This window comes from Balaenoptera borealis (assembly GCF_965194805.1).
Source record: "Balaenoptera borealis genome assembly, chromosome: 1".
Taxonomy (NCBI): Eukaryota; Metazoa; Chordata; class Mammalia; order Artiodactyla; family Balaenopteridae; genus Balaenoptera; species Balaenoptera borealis.
Window position 1 is genome coordinate 175,056,372 of NC_138860.1, and position 14,337 is coordinate 175,070,708.

At 41.0% G+C, this 14,337-nt stretch overlaps 1 protein-coding gene and 1 pseudogene across 7 annotated transcripts in view; both read right to left on the reverse strand.

Annotated features, from left to right (window-relative positions):
- Window positions 1-958: 958 nt before the first annotated feature.
- Window positions 959-14,337, reverse strand: part of NCMAP (non-compact myelin associated protein) — a 45,369-nt gene continuing 31,990 nt past the window's right edge. For all 6 annotated transcript variants that reach the window (XM_082342575.1, XM_082342576.1, XM_082342579.1 and 3 more), the window contains 2 exons: window positions 12,097-12,181; window positions 959-5,487 (listed from right to left, as the gene is read on the reverse strand). In XM_082342575.1, the coding sequence (XP_082198701.1) occupies window positions 5,346-5,487; window positions 12,097-12,181 (227 nt within the window). In that variant the 3' untranslated portion in view covers window positions 959-5,345. The remainder of the gene's footprint in view (window positions 5,488-12,096; window positions 12,182-14,337) is intronic.
- On the reverse strand, window positions 7,790-10,238 carry LOC309606050 (von Hippel-Lindau disease tumor suppressor pseudogene; annotated as a pseudogene). Its single transcript has one exon. The product of its transcript is annotated as a von Hippel-Lindau disease tumor suppressor pseudogene (transcript).

Sequence of the window (14,337 nt, forward strand, 5' to 3'; positions counted from 1 at the left end):
TTTGATAGGGCTGATGGCTGCACAACTCTGTGAATATACTAAAAACCACCTTTAAAAGGGTGAACTTGATGGTATGCAATTTATATCTCAATAAAGCCGTTAGTTTTTAAAAAGGCAAGCCGCAAGCTGACAGAGGACTTATATCCAGAATACATATAAAACTCTGACTAGTCAGTAATGAAAAAGGAAAGAAGCAAATACAAAAAATGGACAAATGGAAACATAACTTCATAACAGATGAAACCTAATGGAATTGAAATGGCCAGTGAACACATGAAAAAGCGATCAGTTCCATTAATCATCAGGGAATACAAATTAAAACCATAATGAGCACCCACTGCACACACATCAGAATGAGTGAAATGGAAGATTCTGAACATATCCTAGTGTTAGTAAAAGATGGGGAGCAGGTGGAACTCTCATACACCACTGTAAATTGGTGCAGCTCTTTGGAAAACTGGCACTGTTGACTAAGGCTAAATATATACATACCCTATGACCCAGCAATTACTCTGCTAGAAATATTCCCACAGAAATACATATATGACCACCACAATGTCCACAGCAGCACTACTTGTTACAGACCCAAACCGGAAACAGCTCTTATGTACATCAAACGGTAGAATGGATAAATAACATGTAGTTATAGTCACATAATGAAATACTACCACAATGAGAATCAATGATCTTCAACTACAGGTAACAATATCAACACATATTACAAACACCATGTTGTGCAAAACAAGCCAGAAACAAGAGTTTACAGTATAATTCTACTTAGAGACAAAATTGTTCCATGGTGGTAAAAGTCAGGAGAGTGGGTACTCTTTGCGGGAGGTGAATAGGGCAGGAGGAGGAAAAGGGAGGCTGCTGGGGTGCTGGTAATGCTTTATTTCTTCATTTTCATGTCGGTTACACAAGTATGCTCAGTTTGTGAACATTTTTTGAGCTGCACACACACACACACACACACGAGCATGTGTGTTACACTTCAATTAAAAAAACTTTAAAAAATCCTACCCATTCTTCCAGGTTCTTTTTAATACTCCCTCATTAACATTTACAAAGTCACAAAGTCTCTGGGATAAGAGTAATTGGTGGTGACTTTACTTCCTCTATGATTTCACAGCACTTTGGGATCCTTTGATCACTTGCCTGGAAGCATGTGCATGGAAAGAGCAAGAGCTTTGGGGACCTGGGTTCTAGTGCCAGCCACTTCCCATGTGGGTGGCCACGAGCAAGTCCCCCACAGCCATATAGTACTTAGCTACAAGCAACAGGAAGTGACTCTTGATTTCAGCAGAAAAGGGAATCAGGTCGTTGCTAGAATTCCTGGAAGGCTAGAACCAGGCTCAGAGATATGATGCCAGGTGTGATGCTTAAAATCCTACTACTGAACTAGTTTGGTACAGATACCATGGCTGATGTTGTCGGGCACAGCTCACATAGTCAACTCCAATGGGCACTGGGTCTGGACTCAAGAATGCCCCTGCCACTGCTGCTAGAATCCCTGATGTGGCTACCTCTTGAAGTGGAGGGTGCCAACACACCTGCCACCAGAGCAGATTCTGCAGTTCCTATCCCTTGAGGTTGCCAACTTCAGGATTCAAAGTCTGCGGCACAGGTGTCTGACTGGCAAAGCCTAGGTCATGTGACCTCCCCCTAGCTGCAAGAGACTCTGAGAAAATGAGTGTCTGGCCTTTCCAGTTTTTATAGCAGGAGGTGGTCCTGTCTCTTAAAGCAGAGGACTTCCCAAACACAGGAATGGTCACTGTTGGGGCTCAGAGTAGCCTGCCCAAGATACGCCATGATGGCATATTGATTATTTTGAATTAAAGTTACTTGAGAAACAGCTGGTAGAAAAAAAAATGATACTAAAAAAAACCTCTCTGACCCCCCAGTTTCTCCCTGATAATGGGAAATAAATCTCCCATGTGAAGGTATCCTCCTTATACCAGGAGGATAGAAAGCATCCTTATCACCAGAGTTAGGGAATTCAAGGTTAAGAAAGCCGTATAAACAAACATTTTTACTTCTTCATTCATCTGCTACCCCAAGCACCAGCCCCTTTGTTTCATTGAATATTCACAAATAATTGTTTCTTTGTCTAAAAATGATATTGCATAAACAGCCTGCTTTGGTCACTTCAGGGGTCCCATTTCTATGAGACCTCCATGCACATAAATTAATTTTTTTTCTCCTGTTAATATGTCTTATGTATATTTAATAATTAGACCAGTCAAATGAACTCAACATCACCAAAAGGACACATGTCCATGATATCACCCGCAGACAAGCTACCTCCCTGCACCTGTTTCCTCATCCAAAAAATAGAAATAATGATCACTCTATGCATGGGAGCTGTAATGGTTAAAGGAGCTGGTGGGTAGAAAGGACCCATCCTATGCCTGACTCACAGTAGGAGCTTAGTTAATGGTAAACATCATTATTGGTGATTTGGGTTCCATTCTAATGTCTCCTCCACTCCCCGGGGTCCCCAAACCTTGGCTTCTCAGCCTGCTGTGAAATGGGATTCCCTGCATAATATTTCATCAAGTTAACACATTTTCTACCTCACAGAGCAGCCCATCTTTTCCACCATCCTACAGAAGTGAGAACGCAATGTTTGAAACAGCTCCGGCTTTCCCTTAGGGCTCTGTCTACATTGTCAGGGAAAGGAAGTTTCTAAAAAAGGTATTTGTTATCTCTAAACTGAATTGAAATCAACTCAACAAATGTTTGATTTAAACTTTTTTATTTTTAGACATTTTTCTTTAAGCGTTTAATATCATTTATTGATTCAGTGGCCAAATAAGGCAGCATCTGCTCCGTTAGGAAAGGCACCTGTCAGAAATGAAATTCAACTGTGCTGCAAGATCCCTGTCTCAGGAGGCCAGCTGCAGACTCCCCGAGTGCAGGGACCATGCTTACTGTGTTTAGTAGCACCTCATCTGGCATACAGGAGCCCTTAAAGGATGTTTACTGAGTTAATCGTCATCAGTTAAAAACAAAACACAACGCTTTTCTTTGCCTCCCCCTCACCTCTCTACCTCCCCCTTCCATTTACAAGTTTTCATTTATACTAGAGGGATATGTCCTTCTTTCTTCCAGGAAGATTCCACCGTGGACAGAAGAGTTTGGCTTTAGGGCTAGAACACTCCAAACAATCTTTTTTTTTTAAAGCAGAATACATCTGGGAAACATATCTATGTGGGCTTGAGTCCTTAAATGGCTTTGCCCTGGTTCGAGGCCATCTCATGCCTTGCCCCTTGGGCCTAAGTGGTGGGGGAATGAAGCAGAAATCCTCAGAGCTTGGATGGATTTGGAAAGGGCCCCTTTGGCTACAATCATGGAAGCCCAAAGGAGGCTACCAAAGTGACTTTGCCCCACTTTTGATGTGGGAGCTGACCCCCGACCTCCACTCAGACACATGGGTAAGCCTGTCCTCCTCTTGTTCAGCTCACAAAAGAAACCATGTTCTTTGAGCCGGGATGTTAGGGAAGAGTGTGATACAACAAAAAGATGGACTTTGGAGTCGAAGAGACCAGGGTTTGAGTCTTGTCTTTGCAACTTACTGTCTCACAAGCTGTGAGACTTTGAGCGAGTATTTTTTCTTCTTGAGTTTGAAATTCTCATTGGCAAATGGGAAAAATAATACCTCCCAGGGTTATTGGGAAAAATAAATCCCATGACATAACTTATGTAAAAGCACCTTGCAAAGTGTCTGGTGGATATTTAAACATAGGAGGGAGAAGAGATGTCTGGGGAGAAAGAATTTGCCTGTATTTCTCCAGGTACATTCAAGTGAGCATTTTTATAGTGGGATGACATGAACTGTGTGACCCTGTGTCAGTCTTCTTACCTCCTGACCCTCAGTTTTCCCTCAGAAGGAGACACTCCTAGAATTTAAGGTTAAATGTCAGAGTGTGTTACTGTCTGTAACAGAATACAGATTTATTACCTTGTTTCCAAGATGCCTTCAATTGTAAAATGCACAACTGGCTAAAAAACAGCTTTTTGAGAGAGAGAGAGAAAAAAATGCAACAATTTTAGGACATATTCTGATTTCAGAATCATTAAAATGGGAACAAGTGTATGTCTTACAATGGAAGAAATTCGTAATAATAATGCTGGCTCCCATTTATAAAGCATCTGCTGGGTGCCAGGCACTACCTAAGCTGCTTTACTAAGTCCTTGGCTTGTTACAGTCACCCAGTGAGGCAGACGTTATTCCCATTTCATGTTAGGAAACAGAATATGGAGGGTCAAGTCACTTTCCCAAGGCCACAAAACCAGGAAATAGGGCTTGGAAGGCAGGTCTTCTTAATTCCAAAATGCTTTCCTCTTTCAGTAGATTGTTCTCCAGGCTAAAGTGTCAAAGAGATGAGTTCTGTCCAGAGGAATGGTTTGTGAATGTGGTACTTTGAATATACCCTGAATCTTTGCAAGGTGACCAGGAAGGGCAGAGGTAACATAAATAGAGTTGTAATCTAATCAGTCTCCAAATACTGGACCTTGGAGGTAAGATGGTAACTGGAGAGTGAGGATTGCTCAGAATCCAAATAGAGGGAAGCCAAGAAATGAGACTGAGTCAAGGTTAATCCAGCCCCCAGGGGGGGGTGGGGGGGGGAGGGGCCCTGACCAGACACCAGGCTCATTCCAGGCCCATGGACACTACAACAAGCTTTCATCCTAGATGCCATTCTTCCTCAAGGTCATCCTATGTCTTTGACTTTGACTCTTTACTAAAGAAGTAGACACCTTTGGAGAAGAATCCAGTTTTTCCCAAAACCTTTCTTAAAGAGGGAGAAATGTGCTGATCAATCATCATGAGCTAGCTAGCGGTCATTCAGCACTGGAACAAGTTATAAATTAACAAGCTGGGTTTTTGGTGAGTTAGTCCAAGTTAGTTCCCCTTTGCCTGATTATGGGATTGACTATTTTGCTCTACAAAGCTGTGGATATGGCTCTTCCTCTGATATGACCTCAGGCAGACCGTCTCAGGAGCATGCCCTGACCCCTGACTCCTGACCAGAAGACTCCTGGGCTATCTGCCTGTCTGTCTAGCTATTGTGTTTGGGGGGAGACAATTAAACCCACAGCAGTGGATTCCCAAAATAGCACAGCTTTTTGGAAGGGTGGCAGCAGGCATATGGACGTACCTGGGGTGGGGCCCGGCAGGATGGGGTTGGGGGTTGCCTGAAGCATCAGGGATTGCATAAGAGATGCCCCTGTTGACCTGACCGGAACAAACTCATAGTGAAGCTGCCAGAGGAGAAATGTGCTTCTTGGTCTTGACTGAAGGCTCTTTGGACAGTGGCCAAGACAGCACCCAGGATGGGGGGTCACCGAGTCTCCACGTGGACGTCAACAGGGCTGAAGGTCACAGTTGCAGGGTGTTGACTGCTGTTGCTGTTTGGGCCCAGGGCAGAAGGGGAGGCTGGCTTGGGGACCTTGGGCTCCAGCTCCCGTCTTGTCCTCATTTTCCTGTAATGAGATACACACGCATGGCTGAGCCTTCCCCCTCATATGCCTTGGGGAATGAGCTCTGTGACTAGAGCTCCAGTGATGAAATTAATATATATCATCATTAAATCATGTTGCTTAATTGCCAATCACAGAATTTTACAACTGGAAGGGATCTTAGACATCAGGTAGTCTGACCCTTCAGTTTTTTTGTTTAACCTAGGTTGGATACTTAATTTTATTTTTTTCCTATTAATGAATGAGTAAAGTAGCAGATAGCTGGCTATTTTGAAGACAAAATGAAGATATTACATTTTTTTTTCTGTTCAAAGTTGTAATGTGAGTGAAATTTTGTAGCCTCATTATGCTTGCTAAGTTTATTGCTAGAAATATTGAAGAACTTTTTACATAGTTGAGAAGAGAATGGACTTAAAACATATATCCTAGCTTTCATTTCATATGCCATAAAATTCAATAACTAACAACAATCATTCATTCTAATGTCTACATGAAATTTCATCTTGTTGGCCTATCATGCTTCTTTTTTCAAAATTTCAAATCCTCAGAAAAGTTACACAAATAGTACAACTAATACCTGAATAACCTTCACTAAACAATTGACAAATTGTTAACAATTTGCCACATTTGCTTTCTTTCTTTTCCTTGCCCCATTTACACACACACACACACACACACAGTTTTTAAAAAAATCATGAACTACTTGTGAGATAGTTGCAGACATCATGCCACTTCAACCCTAAATACTCCTAAGAACAAGGGCATTCTTCAATGTAACCATAACACAATTATCACACTTTAAGAACCTTCCATTTTTGTTGTTGTTGAATTAAAATTTCTGCCTATTCTTTTTTTTTATTTTATTTTTGGCTGCGTTGGGTCTTCCTTGTGGCACACAGGCTTTCTCTAGTTGCGGCGAGCGGGGGCTACTCTTCGTTGCCGTACGCGGGCTTCTCATTGCAGTGGCTTCTCTTGTTGCGAAGCACAGGCTCTAGGTGCACGGGCTTCAGTAGTTGTGGCGCACGGGCTTAGTTGCCCCACAGCATGTGGGATCTTCCTGGACCAGGGCTTGAACCTGTGTCTCCTGCACTGGCAGGCGGATTCTCAACCGCTGCTCCACCAAGGAAGTCCTCCTATTCTTTTCTTTTATTGAAGTATAGTTGATTTACAATGTTGTGTTAATTTCTCGTGTACAGCAAAGTGACTCAGTTACATATACATATTTTTTTCATATTCTTTTCCATTATAGGCTATTACAAGATATTGAATAAAGTTCCCTGTGCTATACAGTAGGACCTTGTTGTTTATCTATTTTGTTTGTATCTGCTAATCCCAAACTCCTACTTTATCCCTCTCCCCCAACCCCTGCCTTTTCCCTTTGGTAACCATAAATTTGTTTTCTATGTCTGTGAGTCTGTTTCATAAATAAGTTCATTTGTATCATATTTTAGATTCCATATATAAGTAATATCATATGATATTTGTCTTTCTCTGTCTGACTTACTTCACTTAGTATGATGATCTCTAGGTCCATCCATGTTGCTGCAAATGGCATTATTTCATTCTTTTTTATGGCTGAGTAGTATTCCATTGTGTATACATACCACATGTTCTTTATCCATTCATCTATCAATGGACATTTAGGTTGCTTCCACATCTCAGCTATTGTAAATAGTGTTGCTATGAACATTGGGGTGCAAGTATCTTTTTGAATTATAGTTTTCTCCATATATGCCCAGGAGTGGAATTGCTAGATCATATGGTAACTCTATTTTAAGTTTTTTAAGGAACCTGTTTTCCATAGTGGCTGTACCAACTTACATTCCCACCAACAGTGGAGGAGGGTTCCCTTTTCTCCACACTCTCTCCGGCATTTATTATTTGTAGACTTTTTTTTTTTAACTGATTTTTTTTTTTTTTTTTTTGGTTGCTTTGGGTCTTCATTGCTGCATGTGGGCTTTCTCTAGTTGCGGCGAGCGGGGGCTACTCTTCATTGAGGTGCACAGGCTTCTCATTGTGGTGGTTTCTCTTGTTGCAGAGCATGGGCTCTAAGCGTGCGGGCTTCAGTAGTTGCACCACGCGGGCTCAGTAGTTGCGGCACGTGGGCCCACAGTGCACGGGCTTCAGTAGTTGCAGCTCTCGGGCTCTAGAGAATGGGCTCAGTAGTTGTGGCACATAGGCTTAGTTGCCCCATGGCTTGTTGGATCTTCCCAGACCAGGGATCGAACCCATGTCCCTTGCATTGGCAGGTGGATTCTTAACCACTGGACCACCAGGGAAGTCCAGTAGACTTTTTTTTTTTTTTTTTTAAAGTAACACATTTAATACATTCATAAGATTTCAAATGAGTACATACATGCTATAGGTTTTCAATCTTCCTTGGACAACACAAAAAACACAGTACTCAAATTGCAAGTTTTGACAGGAACATGAAATCTCATTTTGACACAAAGACAGGTTTAAAAAATAATAAAACCAACACTGAACTAATTGAGCACCAGCAGGCTTCCTTAAATCTCCCATCCTATCCCACTTTCGAGATCATATGGCTACCTTCTATACCAACATTTCTTCTTCCCTACCCAACAATTCGACAAAAAAATTAGATAAAAAATTATAGGTGTGTCACTGAATGAGTACCACAACAGGCTAAAGAAAAAAAAAAAAAGCCCACTTATTTGCTGAATGTTGAAAGAGGAGAATAAGATTAGGTGGGAAAACTGTACGGCGTCTGATTCATTCACTTCACTCTGATATCAGAGCATAGAAACTGTGCTCAAAGGAACTAATAAAGATGCCAAGAAATATGCCAACATTATTTATAAAAGGAAGGCTGCACTCATGTCTATGAAGAGCTTATAATACCATGGAAAAATATTTAAGTTATAAAGTTAAATGAGAAAGTAGAATGCAAAACTTTATATTCAGTATGATCTCAACTACGTAAAACCAAGCCAAAAAAAGGCTAAAAGTTCAAAATGTTAAGTTAGTGGTTGTATTTAAGTAGTATACCTAATTGGATCTTTTCTCTTCCTTTACTTTTCTGTCTCTTCCAACACTTTCTCTACTGGGGAGTTTTTTTGTTTTTTGTTTTTTTTAACGATTAGCTACCAAAAAAGGAGGCCTGATAGAAGTATTGAATTTGAGTTAATGAATTTAAGTCCAGCCTATAGGAAAGGATCTGTACATGTATAAAATTAGAAAACATTCCAGGCTACCCTCTGAATCCACGGTGTGTTAGCAGTAACTTCCGAGAGGCTGGAGGGCTTTGTCCTCTCCTCCAGCCAGGTGCAAAGTGTCGCCAGATCCTGCCTGATGAAAAACTGCTGAATCGAACAAAAATGTCATGGGTTTACAAAAACGAACAGAAGTACCCACATTTGGCAAAAAACCATTTATAGTACAGGAGTAGCTCTTTAATACTATGATTAAACAAGGGGACGGCTATTTTCTCCTATCTTCTGTGCAGATAGCAAGTTTCAAAAAAGCTATCATCAATAAGAACTGTAGAAAGCTAATCCTGGCTTAGAAACAGAAATAAAACAGCCCTGCAACAACAGTGGGCAGAGAAAAGCCACAATTTAGAAAATTATAAAAACTGCTTTCTATAAAATTGATGCCCTTTAAAACATTTGTTTACTGTACATACTTTAAGGTCCCGACTACCACCCGCCCTCAAAAAAAAGGGTGAAAACCTCTAACACTACCAAAGTAGCCACTGGTTTGTTCATTCAACAAACACTGAAGGAAGGCTCATAACGTGCGAGGCACTGGAGTCTCAAAGAGCCAACGGCTATGCCCCTGCCCCAAGGACACCTTGGTCTCTCAGTGCGGGACGCGGGCACATCACCAACCAAAATACAGGAATGAAAAGCAGACGCCACTGCTTTCCTACAACTCAAGAATAAGCTACAATTCTCACTGAATTACTTACACAAAAGTCCTTACACAGAAACTTTCCTGACTCACTAGGAGGCAAAAATGCAATTACTTTCCCTTGATAAATACTTCTAGAAGGGACAGGCATTAAATTACATTTTGTGATATTTGCCCTTAAACATCACAGTGCCCAGTAATGAGGTCAGTTAACTTTCTTTTAAGCAATGGAGCTTTTTGACTCCAAGAATGAGACACTTTGAAGCCGAGAAAAAATGACCAGTCCTAGATCTAGATCAAGACTTGTCAGGACTGTCAAAAGCCGAGACCAAGGAGTATAAATTTCAATTAAAATCTTCAGTCTCCTCTGCCATCCACTGATTTTCAATATGCTCCTGGATCAACCGCTCCAGGTCCTTCCACACATTTGGGTGGTCTTCCAAATCTTCGTAGAGGGATCTCACGATGTCCAGTCTCCTGTAATCCTCAGGCTTGACTAGGCTTCGCACAACCTGGAGGCACTGCTCTTTCAGGGTGTACATTGGCAGTGTGATGTTTGCAAAAATAGGCTGTCCATCAACATTGAGAGACGGCACAAACAGCTCAGTCTGGTTAACTAGAAGCCCATCAGATGTCCCAGCATCTCTGAAGAGCCAAAGATGACCTCGGTAGCTATGGATGCGGCGGCCTGTGCTGGGGGGGCAGCATCGGGTAGGGCTGTGGCTCGCCGTCGAAGTTGAGCCACACGGGCAGCACCACGCACGGGCTGCGGTTGCAGAAGATGACCTGGGACGGCTTGCGAGTGTTCACTGAGCGCAGCATCGGCCGCAGCCGCCCAGCCTCCATCTCCTGCTGGGAGCCGGGCTCCTCCGGCCAGTAGACTTTTTAATTATGGCCATTCTGACCAGTGTGAGGTGATACCTCATTGCAGTTTTGATTTGCATTTCTCTAATATTTAGCAATGTTGAGCATCTTTTCATGTGTCTATTGACCACCTGTGTGTCTTCTTTGGAGAAATGTCTATTTAGAGACACTTCCATTTTAAAGATGATAAAATCAAAGCACAGAGAGGCTAAATAACTTGCCTACTTTTGACAGACCAAAGACTGAACCCAGGTTTCTCAATTCCCAGCCCACGTATCATTGTAAACAGGATGGGGTGAGTAGAGTCTCCATCCAAATTTCAACCTAGAAAAGGGGTTGAGAGCTCCAGCAATGATGGAGAGGAATGGTGGGTAGAACTTGGGGTCTGATGTCACTTCCTGGTTTGAAATAGACCCAAATTGTAACAGCCCAAAGATTTTTAAAAATAACATATGAAATGTTATTATTGTTATTATATGTGTACTGGTGGGAGTATTTTCTCTGAAACGAGATGAACTGGGTTTAAATCCCAACTCTGCCAATTAGGGCTGAGTAAATTCAGGCATGTTACTTAATCTTCCTGTGTCTGTTTCACACCTATAAAATTGGGGCTATAGAAGCATCCACTTTGTGGTGCTGTTATGAAGACTCAATGAGTTAATACATGTAAAGAGCTTAGAACTGTGCCCAGCACATAGTAAGAGATCAATATATGTTAGCTACCCTTATAAATACATTAATATTATTATAAAAACAATGCAGAAATAAAGAAGCACACCCCTTGACCCTGCAAAAACCAACCAACCAACTAACCTACTAGCAATCCCATCATGCAGACATATTGGTTGTTAACACCTTGTGGTATATCATTTGAACTTTTCCTGGGTGCATGTGCGTAACCCATGTGTATGATCATAATGTACATACTGCTTTAGGGACTTCCCTGGTGGTCCAGTGGTTAAGAATCCGCCTTCCAATGCAGGGGACAAAGGTTCGATCCCTGGAAGGGGAACTAAGATCCCACATGCTGCAGGGTACTTAAGCCCGCGCACCACAACTACTGAGCCCACGCACCCTGGAGCCTGTGCGCCACAACTAGAGAGAAGCCGCGCACCGCAACGAAGAGTCACTAGCCGCAACAAAACATCCCATCTGCCACAACTAAGACCTGACACAGCCAAAAAATAAATTAATTTTTAAAAAATGATGTACATACTGCTTTGTAAATTTTGACAATATGTAGTAAACAACTTTCCTCATCAATTTATACATTTCTACAATATTTTTTAATGGCTTCCAGGTCTTCTATGATGTAATTGAATTTAGTCTTTTAATTTTGATTTATTCACTGAAAAGAATAATCTAGCAAAGCTGTGACTACAGGTGATAACACATAAGGTGATAACACAGCAGTTACTCTTCTTACAATCAATTTATATGATTTTATTTCCTTTTATTTGGTCCCAGAAAGTAAAGTCGCAGGTATGTGCATTTCAGTATTTGTCACCTCAAATACTCATGTGGTCCACACAATACAACCTAGCAGAGGGCTCTCCAGGAGAAGAGGATTGAAACACTCCTCTATTATCTGTAAATTACATATAAGAGTTTACTACACAGCTCAAGGTTATTATCATTGTCATTATATTATTATATTTTAAAAATATTTCTCCAAATACAAAAATATATGGTCAATGTGAAGTTCTTCCAGTAGAACAGACAGCAAAAAAGGACCCACAAAGGGTTAGAGCATTTGATGATGGATTCATAGATACTGCTGTGCACATAATAGGCACCCACAAACGTTAGTTCCCATCCATTCTGGCATCACTGAAGGGACCAGACAGTTCCAAAGCCCAGGGCATCCCATACCTGTTGTACGTCTTCAGCAAGATCAGAACCACGGTGAAGATGATGATGACAACCACCACAATGGCAGCAACGATGGCTCCAGAACCTACGAGGAAGAGAGGAGTGGAGATGGCTAATGTGCAAACTGAAATGCAAGGAAGGATTCGGAGGCTGGGAGGAAGACACACCACCTGGCATCCTCACTGGGTCAAGGAGAGGAGAGAATGTGAAATCCTGGCACACTCACTGCTGACCCCAGGACAGAGTCACATCTAGAGTGGCAGTTACCTCTACCTCCAATGGGACTTGGAGGGCCATATCCTCAGCACATTCCCTGCCAAAATCCTGCCTTAGGCTAAGTCCTGCTCTTATCGTCCCCAAGATAGCTTCGAACTTCTTTTGTGAAATAAAACATCCTTCCTTCTTTCAGATAATATAAAAGTAATATGTGGTTTTTGTAGATAATTTTTTTTCCTACAGGACACACATGGGCAACAACAATAGCCCTGTGCCCTGTGTAGATAATTTTGAAAACATACATACAAGCCAAAGAGGACGGGAAGACGAAGACCTCATTACCCCAAGAACCACTGATAGTCTACATACGTATATATTCACCAATGTGATCATGTTTTTGCATATGTGCATATTTATCTATCATCTTTTAGAATAATTAATCCTATGTCTGAAAATCCATCTTAAGAAAATATTCATAAATATGGAAAAATATGCACTTGATAAAAATGGAACCATATTCCGTATACTGTTTTACAACAAAATACCCTGATCCTCTTGCTATGTAAGTACATATTTTTCTTCATGACTCTTGAAGGCTGTATAGTACTCCATTGTTTGCCTGTGCCATAATTTGTTTACCAATTCTTTACTGAGGATATTTATGTTGCATTCAATTTTACACTCTTAAAAACAAGGCTATGATGAATGTCCTTGTAGCTTAATATCTCAGATTCTAATTTCAATATCAGCTCCCAGTCCCAAAGTCAAACTCTAATATTAGGTTCAAGATCAACAACCTTGCCAGAATTGATATTGAAAACATCAAGAATCATAAAAAAGCTTCATACTTTAAACCGATCTATCTGATTCTGGGGAATTGATCATAGGGAATAATCCCAAATACAGAAAAAGCTACATGAATGAAAATGTTTATTACATTATTGATGTTCTAAATATGGGAAGGGTTTAATAAGGTATGGCACACTTATCCCATGAAATATACTGTAATTAAAATAATAATTATGAAGACTATGGTACATGGAACACTTCCGATGATAGAAAAGTATGGAATATAGAATATGATATTATGTACACATCCACATATACATACATATACATTATGTTGCAACCATTAAATATGTGCATACAGACATAACATTGAACAAAAGAAGTCAGATACAAAAGAGTATGTGTGGTATGATTCCACGAATACAAAGTTCAAAATCAAGGTAGAATTAATCTATGGTGGTAGAAGTCAGAACAGTGGGTTCCCTTGAGTGGGTGGGGGATAGTGATTGCAAAGGGCACCAGAACTTCTGGAACACTGATGGTGGCCTGATTCTTCATCTGGGGGGTTGGCTACACGGCTGTGTGCACTTTGTGAAAATTCGTCCAGCTGTGCACTTATCATTTGGGTACTTTTTGGAACATATGTAATGCTTTTATAAAAAGTTTACTTAGAAAACAACAACAACTGTGCATTTATTCATAGGAAGAAAGACAGAGGGAAAAAGGGAGGGGGTGGGGAATCCATCATGGAGTTACTTGTTTTTCTTTCCTTCCTGGGGAGTCCAGTGGGTTTTTCAACCTCGGCTGGCTAATTCTCTGTTGTGGGGACTGTCCTGTGCCTTGCAGGGTATTTACCAGCATCCCTGGCCTGTACTCACTAGATACCAGTAGCACTTCTCCTCCCACACTCCCAGCTGTGACAAGCAAAAATGTCTTCAGACATTGCCAAGTGTCTCCTGGTGGTAGGGTTGCCAGATAAAATACAGGATACCCATTAAATTAGAATATCTGATAAACAATGAATAATTTCAAAATATTGCATGGTATATCCTTATACTAAAAATCTATGAATTGTTTATCTTAAATTCAAATTTAATGGGTATCCTGTACTTTTATTTGCTAAATCTGGCAATCTTATTTAGGGGGCAAAATTGCCTAGTTGAGAACCATGACTTTTAGTTAAATAAAAACAGTATTATTCCCATCTTGCTGACAGTGATTCTATCTACCCTGCAT